This window comes from Colius striatus, chromosome 21 (assembly GCF_028858725.1).
Source record: "Colius striatus isolate bColStr4 chromosome 21, bColStr4.1.hap1, whole genome shotgun sequence".
NCBI classification, from domain to species: domain Eukaryota; kingdom Metazoa; phylum Chordata; class Aves; order Coliiformes; family Coliidae; genus Colius; species Colius striatus.
This window is the reverse complement of record NC_084779.1, coordinates 4057448-4074672: the sequence shown is the minus strand read 5'-3', so window position 1 is coordinate 4074672 and position 17225 is coordinate 4057448. Positions and strand designations below refer to the sequence as shown.

The window sequence follows — 17225 nt, the reverse complement described above, 5'->3', positions numbered from 1 at the left end:
GGGAAGGGGAAGGGGAAGGGGAAGGGGAAGGGGAAGGGGAGCACATTGTTTTGGGTAGTGACTGGGACAGTGACAGCCTCTCACTGCCCCTCTCTCCTAATTCCAGCACACTCAGCCCTGCTGAGAGAAAACTGTAGTGGAAACAATGGAGGGAGAAGACAACCTGGAGTCCAAGTATGTTGTGAAAGCAGCCCTCCAGCCCCCTCTGAATGAATGAACACAGCACTGGCAAAAAGCACATGGATTGATTTGTCTTTTCCTTTTTCATTTACAACTTAACATCAGAATTCTTCTCTAAAAGGAAAGCCTAAGGCAGGCCAGGGTGAGGATGAGTAGACTGCAGTGCTTTCTCAGGAGGTGGCTGTGAAGCCCCTGTGTGTGTTGAGGGGCAGTGGGCAGGAGGCATCACTGCATGTAGGAGTAACGCCAGTCCTGCAGGGGCACGTGGCTCTCTTTGATGGCCTGAGGGGATGTCCAGCGCAGGATGTAGTGGGGGCCACCAGGTTTGTCGTTGGTACCTGTTGCAGAGGGAAAGAAAAGCTCTGGTGACCATGAGATGGAGGATGAGGGACTTGGATGGAGGGGGATGTGGAGGTGGGGAGGGTTCTGTAGAGCTCATCCAGCCCAAGCCCCTGCTCAAGCAGCTTCCCCTGGCTCAGGGGGCACAGGAACGTGTCCAGGTGGGGTTGGAAACCTCCTGAGAAGGAGCCTCCACACCCTCCCTGGGCAGCCTGGGCCAGGGCTCCCTCACCTCAGCACCAAAGGACTTGCTCCTCCTGTGCCAGTGGAACTTCTTGTGTTCCATCACCCCTTGTGCCCATCACCCCTTGTCCTGGCACTGGGCACCACACAAAAAGTGTCCCCTCATCCTCCTGACACCCAGCCTTTAGGTACTGATGAGTGTTGCTGAGATCCCCCTGAGCTCAGGCTTCTGTTCCCCAGGCTGAACAGCCCCAGGGCTGCAGCCTTTCCTCCTCACACACATGTTCCAGCCCCTCAGCATCTTGCTGGCCCTGCACTGGCCTCTCTCCAGCAGTTCCCTGTCTCTCTGCAGCTGGGGAGCCCAGCACTGGCCACAGGACTCCAGCTGAAGCCTCAGCAGGGCAGAGCAGAGGGGCAGCACAACCTCCCTGGCCCTGCTGCCCACACTGTCCTTGCTGCCCCCACTGGCCCCTTACCCACGAGGGCACATTCCCAGCTCAGGTTTAACTTGTTGCCCACAACCAGTGTGTTTCCAGGCCCAGAGAGGAGGTTTTGCCCTCACCTGAGCTGCGGGAGCCTCCAAAGGGCTGTTGGGCCACGACGGCTCCTGTTGACTTATCGTTGATGTAGAAGTTGCCGGCGGCGTTGCGCAGGAGCCTTTGGGCTTCCTTGATGATTCTCCTGCAGAGAGACACAAACAGCTGCAAAACACAACAGCAAATACAAAACTCCTGCTGCAGAGACCTCTGCTCCTCCAGTGCCATGACAATCCTGCCAAACACAGGCTGGTGTTGCTCTGCACACATCTCCGGGGCTGCACAGTGCGTTGCCATGCTCTGAAGAGGGGGGTGCACACTTTGTTACATGATGCCAGCTTTGCTTCCTTTTAGTTTCTCTTTTGGTGTTAGAAAAGGAAGGTGATTATAACCAAAGGAGGGTCCCTCTGAGGTGACACTGCTCTTAGCTTTCATCCTGCTTCAAGGGGAGGTTCTTGTGCAGAGAGTGTGGCCAGAGCCGGGCACAGAGCTGGGGAAGGGGCTGGAGCACAAGGGGCTGGGCAGGGGCTGAGGGAATGGGGGTGTTGAGCCTGGAGAAGAGGAGGCTGAGGGCAGCCAGCAGCACTCTCTGACACTCCCTGACAGGAGGCTGCAGGGAGCTGGGGGTCGGGCTCTGCTCCCCAGCCATGAATGACAGGACAAGGGGCAATGGGCTGCAGCTGCCCCAGGGGAGGTTGAGGCTGGAGCTGAGGCAGAACTGTTTCCTTGAGAGGGGTGTCAGCCCTGTGCCAGGCTGCCCAGGGAGCTGGGGGAGTGCCCAGCCCTGGAGGGATCCCAAAGCTGTGGAGCTGAGGTGCTGAGGGCTGTGGGTCAGTGCTGGCTGTGGCAGTGCTGGGGGATAACTGGACAAAGCAGCACTCTCTGACACTCCCTGCCAGGAGGCTGCAGGGAGCTGGGGGTCGGGCTCTGCTCCCCAGCCATGAATGACAGGACAAGGGGCAATGGGCTGCAGCTGCCCCAGAGGAGCATGCTCCAAACATCAACTGTGGGGTAGTTTCTCACTAGAAAAACCAGCACTTTGGGGATGCAAAATAACACTTGAGAGGCAGAAGGGGAGATAAAAGCCATGAGAAACACTTTCTCCTTCCCTCCTTCCTATCCAGGGCAGGGCTGTGGGGAGCAGGGAGCTGGATGGCTCACCCCAGGAAGGGAAAAGCATCTGGGGTGGGTGTGGATGAAGGGAGGTGCTGTGGGTTTTGGGGACTCACTTGTCCTGGGCGTAGATCGCCCCCGTGAGGCCATAGGCCGTGGAGCTGTCGATGAGCTCCAGCACCTCCTGGAACCGCTGCTCGGGGTAGACGTAAACGGTGAGGACAGGGCCGAAGATCTCCTGTGTGTGACAGCAGAAACAGACACGTGCTCAGCGGGGAACAGCCTCCAGAAACAAGCCCTGGGTCCTTCAGCACCTGGTTCAGTAAACCGGGATGAAGAGGAATGTGGTTGGGGCTGGGAACTGCTGCAGGGAAAGGGCCTGGGGGGGTTGGTGCCAGGGGCTGAACAGCAGCCAGCAGCGTGCCCAGGGGGGCAAGAAGGCCAAGGGCATCCTGGCTGGGATCAGCAGTAGGGTGGCAACAAGAGCAGGGCAGGGATTGTCCCCTGTGCTGGGCCCTGGGCAGGCTGCAGCTCCAGGGCTGTGTCAGTGCTGGGCCCCTCACTCACTGCCACAGGGACACTGAGGGGCTGCAGCGTGGCCAGAGCCGGGCACAGAGCTGGGGAAGGGGCTGGAGCACAAGGGGCTGGGGAGGGGCTGAGGGAATGGGGGTGCTGAGCCTGGAGAAGAGGAGGCTGAGGGCAGCCAGCAGCACTCTCTGACACTCCCTGACAGGAGGCTGCAGGGAGCTGGGGGTCAGTTAGTGCTGGGCTGGGCAGGGTGAGGCTTGGACTTGAGCATCTTAAAGGGCTTTTCCAACCCAAATGAGTCTCTGAATCTAAGATGCTTGTGCAAACTTCCACATAGAGCTGGGAAGGTCTTGCTGTGCAGCACCTGCAGAAGACAGGGATGGAACACGAGGGAATGGGCTGCAGTTGGCCCAGGGGAGGTTGAGGCTGGAGCTGAGGCAGAACTGTTTCCCTGAGAGGGGTGTCAGCCCCTGTGCCAGGCTGCCCAGGGAGCTGGGGGAGTGCCCAGCCCTGGAGGGATCCCAAAGCCATGGAGCTGAGGTGCTGAGGCTGTGGGTCAGTGCTGGCTGTGGCAGTGCTGGGGGATAACTGGACTGCAGCAGCTTAAAGGGCATTTCCAACCTCAACCACTCAGTGCTTGTACAACCCCTGCACTGCCTGTGCATCTCATCTGTAGGTGTGCAGCAGACACTTCAGCATGGGGGGTTGATGGCTCTGCCCCTTCCCTGCAAGCTGCTCTCACCTCTTTCATGATGGGGTCCTGGGGGTCTTTGCTCTCCACGATGCAGGGCTCGATGAAGTACCCCACGCTGTCGTCACAGCCACCCCCTGCCAGGATGCTGAGGCTGGGAGACTTCTTGGCATGCTCAATCCAGCCCTTGATCCGTGCAAAAGACTGAGGAAAGGAAAACAACACCAAAAAAGTGTGGGTTTAGGGGTCTAAAAAGGAAGCTTGGGCAAGCCCTTAGTGCTCCTCCAGCTCAGAAGGAGAGGTGGGAGTTGGAAATACAGCCCCAGGCACTGAGTCTTAAACCTGAGAGAGTTTCTCAGCAAAAGAACACAGTTTTCAAAAGGGGCAGTGGCTGAGGCACACAGAACTCTGGGAGGGAGCAAGAGAAGGTGGATAAACAGCTCCCACTGATGACTGATGCTCGTGTTTTGCTGTAGGCAACACAAGGCTCAGCTCAGCAGTGTCACCCTGTGCAGGAGTGGGAAAAGGACAGGGCTGAGCTCACCTTGGCATCAATCACCGCTGAGAAAAACGTCCCAAAGTCCTGCACAGGCTGTGGGAGAACAGAAAGGAGTCAAAAAAGAAGCAAATGCTGATCAGGAGGAGCTGAGGCTTCCCCACAGAACCTTTCCACCCCTCTTGCAGGGCTCAAGCTGCCCCTTTTCAATTAGTCTGCAGCATTCAGCCATCCACAAGCCTCCCTGCTACAAGTTAATTTCTAGCCACTCAGGGAAAGAAAGATGAAGGGAGGGTTGGGAGGTGTGTGTGTGGGGGAGAGAGGATGGAGGGGTGGTGGTGCTGGGGAGAAGCAGTGGATAAAAAGCTCAGTTCAATAGGAATTAGTAGCCAGTTACCACAGTCTCTAATCCCATCAACCACCCGCTGAGCTGCAAAGCCCTTCAGCAGCCCGGCAGCTCTGCTCACGTCTCCCACTTTGATCTTCCCGTGCTCCTGCAGCAGTTTCTCTTTGATCTGAGGCCACAGAGAGGCCGGGGCGTAGAGGCGAGAGCAGGCTGAGCATTTCTGGCCGCCGTACTCGAAGGCTGAGCGCAGGGTCCCGTTCACCACGCTGCCCACGTCAGCGGAGCTGTGCACCAGGTGGAAGTTCTTCCCTCCACACTCTGGGGTCACATAAAGGGAGGAAAAGGTGTAAGGGAGGTGAAAAGGATAGGTGCCTCACCAGGGGCTTGGGTAGCACTTGTCCTGTGTGGTTGGAGCAGCTCAGGGAACAAGGACCATCAAGTCCTGAGCTGGAGTAAGCTCAGAGAACTCATGGAGAAAGGATGGGGCTGAGCTCCCAAAGTCATTGTGGAGGCTCTGTAAGCCCAGAGCATCACTCTCTCCTGCTCAGGTTCAGCTTCCCACTCAGAAACCCAGGCTGAGCTCCCAAAGTCATTGTGGAGGCTCTGAAACCCCAGAGCATCACCCTCTCCTGCTCAGGTTCAACTTCCCACACAGAAACCCATCCTGTGCCACTGGCAGGTGATGCCACGGGCTCCCCCACACACCCAGATGAACCAGCTTCTGACAGAGAGGGTGAAGAGGACACATTTACTGCATCATTTCATGAGCACTCTCTGACACTCCCTGACAGGAGGCTGCAGGGAGCTGGGGGTCGGGCTCTGCTCCCCAGCCATGAATGACAGGACAAGGGCAAATGGGCTGCAGCTGCCCCAGGGGAGGTTGAGGCTGGAGCTGAGGCAGAACTGTTTCCCTGAGAGGGGTGTCAGCCCTGTGCCAGGCTGCCCAGGGAGCTGGGGGAGTGCCCAGTCCTGGAGGGACCCCAAAGCCCTGGAGCTGAGGTGCTGAGGGCTGTGGGTCAGTGCTGGGCCCCTCACTCACTGCCACAGGGACACTGAGGGGCTGCAGCGTGGCCAGAGCCGGGCACAGAGCTGGGGAAGGGGCTGGAGCACAAGGGGCTGGGGAGGGGCTGAGGGAATGGGGGTGTTGAGCCTGGAGAAGAGGAGGCTGAGGGCAGCCAGCAGCACTCTCTGACACTCCCTGCCAGGAGGCTGCAGGGAGCTGGGGGTCAGTTAGTGCTGGGCTTGGCAGGGTGAGGCTTGGACTTGAGCATCTTAAAGGTCTTTTCCAACCCAAATGAGTCTCTGAATCTAAGGTGCTTGTGCAAACTTCCACACAGAGCTGGGAAGGTCTTGCTGTGCAGCACCTGCAGGAGACAGGGATGGGACACGAGGGAATGGGCTGCAGCTGCCCCAGGGGAGGTTGAGGCTGGAGCTGAAGCAGAACTGTTTCCCTGAGAGGGGTGTCAGCCCTGTGCCAGGCTGCCCAGGGAGCTGGGGCAGTGCCCAGCCCTGGAGGGATCCCAAAGCCGTGGAGCTGAGGTGCTGAGGCTGTGGGTCAGTGCTGGGCTGGGCAGGGTGAAGGGAGGGCTGGCACTGCAGCAGCTTCAAGGGCTTTGACAACCCAAATGATCCCATGATTTTCTCTCTGTTCCCTTCACTTCCTGAGCAGGGGACAGACTGAATCCCCCACCCCTTGCAGTCTCCTCACCCAAAGCAGGGTGTGAGCAGGGCAGTTACCTCCAGCCAGCCGGGGGAAGTTGCGGTACAGATCCAGGTTTTCCGACACCTGCTTCCAGAGGCGCTTGAAAGTCCTGCAAGAGAAAGGAGCTGCTCAGCTCACTCTTGCCCCTTGCACAGGGGATGGCACTTGGAAAAGGCACATCTGGCTGATGTGCCCTGCTGAAGGGGACCTTGAGTCTATCCCCAAAAGATGGGATGTCTGTAAGTTGTCAGCAGGAGCAGGGAGCTGATCATTGCCCTGGACTCAGCTTTGGTGAGGCTGCACCTCCAATGTGTCCAGGTTTGAGCCCCTCTCTACAAGGACATGGAGATGCTGGAGAGGATCCAGAGGTGGATACCAAGCTAGGAAAGGATTTGGAGCACAACTCAGATGAGGAAGGGCTGAGGGATCTGGGGCTGTTGAGCCTGGAGAAAAGCAGGCTCAGGGGAGACCTTCTCTCCCTACAACTACCTGAAAGGAACCTCCAGTGAGGTGGGGGTGGGTCTGTTCTCCCCAGTAACAAGCAATAGAACAAGAGGAAAAGGCCTCAAGTTGCCCCAGGGGAGGTTGAGGCTGGATGTGAGGAGGAATGTCTTTGGTGCCAGGGCTATCAGGCATTGGAAGGGGCTGCCCAGGGAGCTGCTGGAGGGGTTTCAGAGCTGGGTGGGTGTTGCACTGAGGGCAATGGGCTGGTGGGTGACAGGGCTGGGACAGAGGCTGCACTCCATGAGCTTAAAGGTCTCTTCCAGCTGAAACCATTCAATGATTCTATTCTATAAGTGGAAGAGGAGACTCTAAGCTGAGAAATGAGACCAAAGCAACAGGCAACCCCTGGCTTTAAAACACAAGTTGCAGTGTCACAGGGCAGAGCCCAGCAGTGAGCATCCAGCAGAAGTTTCTCATCTTCCCCTTTGCCCCCCCTTCCCTTCCTTTTGGTCCTTTACTGTGACAAACCCCTTGGCTGCAAAACAATAAAAATGCTAATGGCCCCTCAGCAGGAGGCACAGCCACTAATACTAATTTATGAGCTTCCCACCGGTGCTCAGCAGACCATGTCCTTTGCCTGAGGAGCTTAACAGCCCATTGCAGGGGTGCTAACACACCCCAGGGCATGGGCTGGGCACGGGGCTGCACACCTACCTGCATCTGGCATTGGCAGGGAGTGAAGCCAAAGCCAGGGTGTCCCCAGGAGACAGGGCAGTGGCACACATGGGTTTGTCTGTTCTCTGTGCATCGAGTTTAGCAACAGAGGCTCCCTGAAGCTGAAACCCTGGTTAGATACCTGTTAAAATCAGTTCTAAACACTTAATGACATGGTGTAAGGATGGTCAGTTGTCTGCCTGCTACACATCTGGAGTCCTGTGGCCAGTGCTGGGCTCCCCAGCTGCAGAGAGACAGGGAACTGCTGGAGAGAGGCCAGTGCAGGGCCAGCAAGATGCTGAGGGGCTGGAACATGTGTGTGAGGAGGAAAGGCTGCAGCCCTGGGGCTGTTCAGCCTGGGGAAGAGAAGCCTGAGCTCAGGGGGATCTCAGCAACACTCATCAGTACCTAAAGGCTGGGTGTCAGGAGGATGAGGGGACAATTTTTGTGTGGTGCCCAGTGCCAGGACAAGGGGTGATGGACATAAGCTGGACACAAGCAGTTCCACTGGCACATAAGGAGAAGCTCCTTTGGTGCTGAGGTGAGGGAGCCCTGGCCCAGGCTGCCCAGGGAGGGTGTGGAGGCTCCTTCTCAGGAGGTTTCCAACCCCACCTGGACACGTTCCTGTGCCCCCTGAGCCAGGGGAACCTGCTGTAGCAGGGGCTGGGCTGGAGGAGCTCCAGGGGACCCTTCCAACCCCCTCTCCAACTCTGGGATTCTATGAAGGGAAATGAAACTGGGAGTCAGGCTTCCTGGGAAGAGCATCACTGATTTGGTGGGCTGCAACTGTCAGGGTGTCCCCTTCAAACACAGCCCAGCAGCCCTGGCTTTCCCTGGTTGGGAACTAAAGGGCAGTGGGGGAAGAGGGGTGGATGTGATATGCCCCAGCACAGGCTGTGTTTGCCTCTGCTTGGTGCACAGGAGACATGGTGGGATGGGGATTTGCAGGAGGTCACATGTGGATGTGAACACTTGTTCTGTGTGAGAGAGGTGACCCACGAGCTGCATCCCCTCTGCTGTGGCTGCTGCATTCATCCCATCACAGAATCCTTTTGCTTGCAAAAGCCCTTGAAGCTCCTGGAGTCCAAGCCCAGCACCAACCCCTGGCCCTCAGCACCTCAGCTCCAGGGCTTTGGGATCCCTCCAGGGCTGGGCACTGCCCCAGCTCCCTGGGCAGCCTGGCACAGGGGCTCACACCCCTCTCAGGGAAACAGTTCTGCCTCAGCTCCAGCCTCAACCTCCCCTGGGGCAGCTGCAGCCCATTTCCCCTTGTCCTGTCATTCATGGCTGGGGAGCAGAGCCCGACCCCCAGCTCCCTGCAGCCTCCTGTCAGGGAGTGTCAGAGAGTGCTGCTGGCTGCCCTCAGCCTCCTCTTCTCCAGGCTCAACACCCCCATTCCCTCAGCCCCTCCCCAGCCCCTTGTGCTCCAGCCCCTTCCCCAGCTCTGTGCCCGGCTCTGGCCACGCTGCAGCCCCTCAGTGTCCCTGTGGCAGTGAGTGAGGGGCCCAGCACTGAGCACAGCCCTCAGCACCTCAGCTCCACGCCTTTGGGATCCCTCCAGGGCTGGGCACTCCCCCAGCTCCCTGGGCAGCCTGGCACAGGGGCTGACACCCCTCTCAGGGCAACAGTTCTGCCCCAGCTCCAACCTCAACCTCCCCTGGGGCAACTTGAGCAGGGGCTGGGGCTGGATGAGCTCTGCAGGACCCTTCCCACCCCACTCCCACCACTCAGGGACTGTGCAATACCCCTATTGATGGTGCCCTACACAGATGAGCAGGCAGCACTGTCTCAGCCAGCATCTCCTCCCTCTCCCCTGTCCCCACTGCTGCCCCCAACATACGGCACGCTGCCGGTGAAGTTGAGCCCACAGAAGTGCTGGGAGCTGGTGACAGTGTCTCCAAACACGGGTCCATCTGCTGGCACGAACTGCACAACGCTGGGAGGGAGCCCAGCCTCCAGGAGGATCTTGTAGACAGCATAGCTGGAGAGCAGAGCTGTGTCACTGGGCTTCCACAGGACCACGTTGCCCTAGGGGTAAGGACAAAGCCAGCACATGAGGTTTCAGCACGTGGCACCTTTGGATGCTTCACACCTGCCTTTTCCCCTGAGCACTGGGTTTCAAAAGCATTGCTCTGGTTAGCTGAGGGCACACAAATCCTCCCTGTTCCCCTCCCCTTCCCAGGCTGCTGAGGCAGCTGCTCACATCCCCTTGCAGGGACACACTTTTGCCTTCCCCAAGAGGAGCCACAAAGCAGGGACATGTCCCACATCTCAGGCAATGGGACAGTGCCACTAAGTGCTAATGACACATTCCATAGGTTGAGAGGGAGTGGAGATCTGTGTGAGGGCAGGAAGGGGCTGCAGAAGGCTCTGGCCAGGCTGGAGCCATGGGCTGAGGGCAATGGGATGAGGCTGAACAAGGGCAAGGGCCAGATCCTGCCCTTGGGCCACCCCAAGGCCAGGCAGCTCCAGGCTGGGGCAGAGGGGCTGGAAACTGCTGCAGGGAAAGGGCCTGGGGGGGCTGGTGCCAGGGACTGAACAGGAGCCAGCAGCGTGCCCAGGGGGGCAAGAAGGGCAGCCTGGCTGGGCTCAGCAGTGGGGTGGCAGCAGGAGCAGGGCAGGGATTGTGCCCTGTGCTGGGCCCTGGGCAGGCTGCAGCTCCAGGGCTGTGTCAGTGCTGGGCCCCTCACTCACTGCCACAGGGACACTGAGGGGCTGCAGCGTGGCCAGAGCCGGGCACAGAGCTGGGGAAGGGGCTGGAGCACAAGGGGCTGGGGAGGGGCTGAGGGAATGGGGGTGTTGAGCCTGGAGAAGAGGAGGCTGAGGGCAGCCAGCAGCACTCTCTGACACTCCCTGCCAGGAGGCTGCAGGGAGCTAGGGGTCGGGCTCTGCTCCCCAGCCATGAATGACAGGACAGGGCAAATGGGCTGCAGCTGCCCCAGGGGAGGTTGAGGCTGGAGCTGAGGCAGAACTGGTGAGAGGGGTGTCAGCCCCTGTGCCAGGCTGCCCAGGGAGCTGGGGCAGTGCCCAGCCCTGGAGGGATCCCAAAGCCGTGGAGCTGAGGTGCTGAGGCTGTGGGTCAGTGCTGGGCTGGGCAGGGTGAGGGCAGGGCTGGGACTGCAGCAGCTTCAGGGGCTTTTGCAGCCAAAACTATTAAATCAAGAAACAAGCAAATAACCAAGTTGCATTTCCCAGCTGCTTGAGGATTTCTCCCAGAGTTTGGAGCAGAAGCATTATGTGGAGGTGGGAAGGAGCTTTCTCCCTACAACCAGACAGACTCTGCAAACCCCTGTCCTGTGCCTCAGTGTGACAGGCACACAGGGGAGGTCACTGAGCCCTGTGGCTGTGCCTGGAGCCAAAGGTTGGATGGTGGCCCAGAGCCAAGGGGGTGGAGAGCTGCTGCCACCATCTGAGCTCTGTGTTTTCCTGCCAGTTTGAGATGTTGGTTGTGCACTGTTAATCCCTGCCAGGGTTTTATTTTGCTGCTCTGGGTGACACAAACAGAGGCCAGGCCATGAGCAAACCCAGCAGCAGGGAGAGACAGCACTCAGTGCTATGGAGTCATGGAATTGGTTTGGTTGTTAAAGCCCTTGAAGCTGCTGCAGTGCCAGCCCTGCCCTCACCCTGCCCAGCCCAGCACTGACCCACAGCCCTCAGCTCCAGAGCTTTGGGGTCCCTCCAGGGCTGGGCACTCCCCCAGCTCCCTGGACTCAGGGAGTGTCAGAGAGTGCTGCTGGCTGCCCTCAGCCTCCTCTTCTCCAGCCTCAACACCCCCATTCCCTCAGCCCCTCCCCAGCACCCTTGTGCTCCAGCCCCTTCCCCAGCTCCAGGCTCTCAGTATCTTTATGAGAGACCCCAGGTATTTGTGCAGCAACTGCTTCAGTCCTGAGGAAACAGCACTCACTGCTGTGAGGGCATTAACCACACTGACCCCTCTTGGCTGTTTAGGCAAGAGCAATATTTAATCCCCTGGGGTACACTCTGTGGTGCCTGAACACTGGGGCTCTAATTAATATCCACTTATTAAGCACCATTTCCTGCTAAATGTAACTCCAGCTCCCACCCACCCCTGTCTGGGCTCAGCAGGGGGGGTTCAGAGCACCACAGTAGCTCACTGGGAATTCATCCTCACCCTCCAGGAGGGAGAAGCAGATGCCTCACAGGATGCCCAAACCAGTTTGCCCAGACCTGCCAGCACAGGCTTGCCTCATCCTGCCAGGACTCACCCACTCTGGCATGAGTTTATCACCAAATGCCTCAAAGCAGACAACCTTCCTCAAATCCCAGCGTGGACACAACTCCCTCCCTCAAAAGAACCTCCCAGCTCCAAGTTTGCTTCACCCTCTTCCTTCCTCCTTCCCCTAAATCTGGATGTTTTGGACCATCTTTCATGTCTGTGGTGATCCAGAAAGTGTCACCCAAGAGGAACCCTGAGCCATCACACACTGATGACACTTTTCATGTCCAACAGCACCCAGCAAACCCAAGCCCACGTCCCTGCTGTCCTGCAGCACTCTGACCTCCTCTCAACCCAAAACCCAGCCTGGAAGAGAAAAGACACCTTGCTTCAGAACAAAAAGCCCAGCACAGTGGCTTTTCCCTTTTGTAACACTTCCCCTGGCAGTGGCTGGGTCTAAAGCCCATCCCAAAAGCTCCCTTCGTGTAATTAAAGGCAATTTCAGTGTAACTGCAACACAGCTGATGGAATTCAAGGGGAGCAGAGAGGCAGGACCACATCTGCTCCTGATTGATCCTTATGGATCCCAGGCCAGGCAAACCACAGCCTCACAGAGAGCAGATCCCCCTCCCAGCCTTTCTCCAGCCCATCCTTGGCTCTCTTTAAACCACCCCCACCACGACACTCACCATCAAGGCTGGAGTCCCTGCCAGGTTACCACCGATGGCCGTGAAGTTGAAGGGAGAGATGGCTGCAACGAAGCCCTGAGAGGAGGGAGAGAGGAAAAGGACTGGTGGGAACACTGTGTCTCCTGTTCCTGTGGTGGAATGATCACCCTCAGCCTTTCTGCTCACCTCCAGCCCCCGGTACACCATGCTGTTGGTGCTGATGTCCACGCTGAGGGGTTGGCTCCTCTCCAGCTCCAGCGCGTACTTGGCGTTGAATCGGAAGAAGTCGATCAGCTCTGCAGCAGCATCGATTTCTGCCTGGATGATGGTCTTACCCTGCCAGGAGAGGTGGCATCAGAGAGCTGGAGGAGTGGGGGTTGGTCTCTTCTCTCCAGTAATGAATGACAGGACAAGGGGAAATGGGCTGCAGCTGCCCCAGGGGAGGTTGAGGTTGGAGCTGGGGCAGAACTGTTTCCCTGAGAGGGGTGTGAGCCCTGTGCCAGGCTGCCCAGGGAGCTGGGGCAGTGCCCAGCCCTGGAGGGATCCCAAAGGCTTGGAGCTGAGGTGCTGAGGGCCAGGGGTTAGTGCTGAGCCCCTCACTCACTGCCACAGGGACACTGAGGGGCTGCAGCGTGGCCAGAGCCGGGCACAGAGCTGGGGAAGGGGCTGGAGCACAAGGGGCTGGGGAGGGGCTGAGGGAATGGGGGTGTTGAGGCTGGAGAAGAGGAGGCTGAGGGCAGCCAGCAGCACTCTCTGACACTCCCTGACAGGAGGCTGCAGGGAGCTGGGGGTCGGGCTCTGCTCCCCAGCCATCAATGACAGGACAAGGGGAAATGGGCTGCAGCTGCCCCAGGGGAGGTTGAGGCTGGAGCTGAGGCAGAACTGTTTCCCTGAGAGGGGTGTGAGCCCCTGTGCCAGGCTGCCCAGGGAGCTGGGGGAGTGCCCAGCTCTGGAGGGATCCCAAAGCCCTGGAGCTGAGGTGCTGAGGGCCAGGGGTTGGTGCTGGGCTTGGACTCCAGGAGCTTCAAGGGCTTTTGCAAGCAGAAGGATTCTTTGATTCGATGGATGCAGCAGCCACAGCAGAGGGGATGCAGCTCGTGGGTCACCTCTCTCACACAGAACAAGTGTTCACATCCACAAGGTGTGACCTCCTGCAAATCCCCATCCCACCATGTCTCCTGTGCACCAAGCAGAGGCAAACACAGCCTGTGCTGGGGCACATCACATCCACCCCTCTTCCCCCACTGCCCTTTAGTTCCCAACCAGGGAAAGCCAGGGCTGCTGGGCTGTGTTTGAAGGGGACACCCTGACAGTTGCAGCCCACCAAATCAGTGATGCTCTTCCCAGGAAGCCTGACTCCCAGTTTCACTTCCCTTCAGAGAATCCCAGAGTTGGAGAGGGGGTTGGAAGTGTCCCCTGGAGCTCCTCCAGCCCAGCCCCCTGCTACAGCAGCTTCCCCTGGCTCAGGGGGCACAGGAACGTGTCCAGGTGGGGTTGGAAACCTCCTGAGAAGGAGCCTCCACACCCTCCCTGGGCAGCCTGGGCCAGGGCTCCCTCACCTCAGCACCAAAGGAGCTTCTCCTTATGTTTCAACAGAACTTGTTGTGTTCCAGCTTGTGCCCATCACCCCTTGTCCTGGCACTGGGCACACAGCAGACAGACTGGCCCCATCCTCCTGACACCCACCTTTTAGGTATTTACAGGTATTGATGAGATTCCCTCAGTCTTCCCCAGGCTGAATGGTCCCCCCTTAGCAAAGAGGGAAGGATAAATCTCTATCTCCTCATGACACAGCTACAGGCACTTCTAACATGACAGCCATCCCATTGCCAAAAAATACCTAAGCAGCTCCTCCTGACATATTTCCCTGGCTGTCAGCTCCCCAGATCCTCCCCCTTCACCCCAGCTCTCTGCTGGGTCAATCCCACACCCCTCTGACCTGTCCAATCATGGTTTTGGCCAACACTTCTGCTCGCCTCGGGCCACTCAGCATGTCAGCTGCCTTCAGAAAGATCTGAGCTCGGTCTTGGACAGGTTTCAGGTCCCATTCCTTCCTTGCTGCCAAAGCAGCATTAATAGCTTTGTTAATGAGCTCCTACAGAAGAAAACAGGAAAGGCACCAAGGATTAACATCCCTTCCCAGGCACAAACCACAGTAGCTGCTTTCCCATCACCACACCAAACCTGCAGCTCTGATTTGGTCCAGGAGCCCTGGGGCTTGGGAAGCCAACACCCACCCCTGGAGCCACCCTGCTCACACTTTGTGTTTCACCCAGGACTTCTCAGAAGCCACCCCAAAGAGCATCACCCCACAAGCCCTGCTGAGCTTTGTTTAACCCAGGTGAAGTGCTGCTGCTTCCCTCAACCTCGCCAAGAAATGAGAGGCAGGGCAGTGAGGTGCACTCACCTTGTCAGCATAGCAGTACTTGGCCACCTTGTGTGCATGGTTAAACGGCTGCAAAGAGAAGAAAAAGCCTCTGTAGCTATCAGTCTGACAGATCTCCTCCCTTTCTCCTAGTGGAAACCATCCCTTGGGGCTGTTTGCTTTGATTGGAAAGAGCTTTTCCACCAAACCTCACCGACAGCTGGTACCGCACCGTGGATGTCCACACCTCCTGCCCCCCGATCACGCAGGGGATCGACTCGGTCTTGTCCTTCAGGTCAGCAAGTGCCTAAGAGAGAGGAGGAAAGCACTGTGCTGGGACCTCTACCAGCCATCCCCCTTCTCCACCATGAGCAAAGGGGAAGCTGGGGGTAAGGGGATGAGCTTCCTTTGGTCCCCTGGGTATGGGGCTGGATGGAGCGGGACAGGAGTTACAACCATCCCAAAGTGAAGGAGCAGACACTGGGCCAGACAAGGCTTCTCCTCACCACAGGAAGAGTCTGGGGCTGCAGAAGCACAAACCAGGACCTTAAAGACCCCCAAAAAGGTTGATTTCCCACGGTGGTACCTTCTGAAGTGCTGCTCGCTCGGGGCTCCCGGGCTTAAACTCGAGGATGGGCTCGTTGGTCACGTCGATGGCTGAGCCGTGCTGCCATCTCCGCCTGGCAGAGGAGCAGGACACAGGCTGAAACCCCAGCCCCGACCTCCCAGCACCGCGTTTCACCCCTCCCTGGATGAAACCCCCTGCTCCCCATCCCCTCAGACGACGCCAGAGCCGGGACCCGAGCCCAGCCATCGCCCCCGGGCACGGAGAAGGGATTTCTCGGGGATGAAGCGCAGGAAGGGCTCCGAATCGATTCGGTTTGACACTCCGAACGTTCTCCTGGCAAAGTCCAGGGGGCAAAAGCCGGGCTGTCCCGCTCCAGCGAGCCGCCGGACCTTGGCAGCTTCGGGCTGCGGGTTTCCCAACCCCGCTGGAGCACGTTTGCACCCAAAACGGGGTAAAAAAGGAGGGGAAACTCCAAAGAAGGGGAAGAAGCGCCTGGGCACGGCGTGGGGGAAGCTGCCCCGCAACAAGCGAGGGAGGGCTGGGCCGGTGAGAGCGGATAAAGGCAACGCAACGCGAAGGGGACCCGCACCCTCGAGTTTCCCACCTCCCACCCCCCTCCACGCTTCAAGACCGGGGTTTGGGGTGGGGTTCGGCCGCTGCCCTCGCTCCGCAGGGCAGGGGGAGCGGAGCGGGGACGGGGCTCAGCGCTCCCCGCGCACTCACCCGCAGCCCCGCAGCCTCCGCAGCGCCCGCCACATCCCGGCCCCGCCGCGCCGCCCGGCCGCGCCCCAACCACCGCGGCGCCCGGGGGAGGCACGCACAGAGCCGGGCTAGTCAATAATTGATAACCCACAAGAGAGGTGGCGAGGGAGGGGTTGTTCTCCGAGAGGCCGCCACACAGCCTCTCGCTTTCCTCTAATGGGAGTGGGGTGTCCCCCCTGTCCCGTGGCCGCCACACCCCCCTCCCCGCACACCCCCCCAGGGGACAGTGGTTGCGTCCGGGCCGGGGGAGGGGGAGCGCGCCGCGGCACGCGGGAGGGGGCGTGGCCTCGGCGGAGGGGGCGTGGCCTCGGCGGGAGGCACCCAAAAACAATCAACAAAGTTGAAAAAGCCCCAAAACAGCGCAAAACACAAACTCAAGGACAAGGATTGCGGCCGGGGAAGGGAGAAGGGGGTGTGGGCAGGGCAGGGAGGTGCGGGGGGCAGAGAGAGAAAAGCAGGTGGGATTTAGGAAGTGAAAATATCCCCAAAAAAAGAGGATTTTAACCCAAAATAGGGGCAGGGGGTGAATAAGGGAGCGGTGGTGCACAGAATACTTTTCTTTGTGTAAAGGATACTGGCCTCTGAAGCGGGCCTAAAGTTTTAAGGGAGCTGGGAGGAGTATGGCATCCTCTCCTCCAAGTCACTTTTGCCCTAAAAGGCATTTTCCAAGCCCAGAATTAACACACAGCACCATGAACCAGGAGTTTGGTCTTTATTTTATAGGTTTTTTTGTGTGTTTTTCTTTTCCTTGTAACCAGAGAATGACCAGAACCCGTTTTCATCGAGAAGCCCCCACACACACACACACTGAGACTCCCAGGGAGGGGGGTGTGTGTGACCAGGGGGCGAGCGCTGAAGGACGAACCACTCCGGAGGTGCTGAGGATGGACACGTGGGATGGGGAACCAGAACAGTTTATACATGAACATGAAGAGCAGAGCTGGTAAGGGTTAGAATTGTAGGGTTGGTTTTGGCACTAAAAAAAGGAAAGTGGAGATAAACAAGGTGGAAGTGAGAGGAGTGTGAACGCTTCTGCCTCTTGCCCTGGGTGTTTCTCAGTGCCCACGCTCAAGTGGATTAGATTTCCAAAGCCTTTGATGGTCCAAAGTCCATGGCCAGTTAAGTGCATGTACCATTTGGTCTGCTTGCAAATTGCCAGGAGAGACTTCCAGCCAGAGAGGAAATCGATGTACAGCTCAAGCCTGGGAGGCTGGTTCATCCTTTGTCCTTTCCTCCCCAGAGCTCACCATTAACATCAGCATCAGTACAGTCTTTTGTGGGGTTGGTTTTTTTCCTTTAAAAGAAGCTAATATACAGAATATAAAGCACAATATTTACAACAAGTAAACAGGGTCATTTCCACACTGATCAGTAGTCTGTTTTCATGTGTATAAAAGAAATTCTGACATGACC

The 17225-nt window shown here is 58.2% G+C and overlaps 1 protein-coding gene across 1 annotated transcript; it reads right to left on the bottom strand.

Annotated features, from left to right (window-relative positions):
* Positions 1-231: 231 nt before the first annotated feature.
* On the bottom strand, positions 232-15823 carry ALDH4A1 (aldehyde dehydrogenase 4 family member A1). Its single transcript, XM_062012907.1, has 15 exons — positions 15774-15823; positions 15069-15162; positions 14697-14789; positions 14525-14572; positions 14057-14212; positions 12304-12453; positions 12139-12213; positions 9113-9300; positions 6150-6223; positions 4534-4730; positions 4115-4162; positions 3622-3774; positions 2468-2589; positions 1265-1383; positions 232-518 (listed from the first exon to the last, which is right to left on the bottom strand). Exons 1-15 carry the CDS (start codon positions 15806-15808, stop codon positions 406-408), a joined length of 1665 nt encoding a protein of 554 aa, XP_061868891.1. The 5' UTR covers positions 15809-15823; the 3' UTR covers positions 232-405.
* Between the last annotated feature and the right edge of the window lie 1402 nt (positions 15824-17225).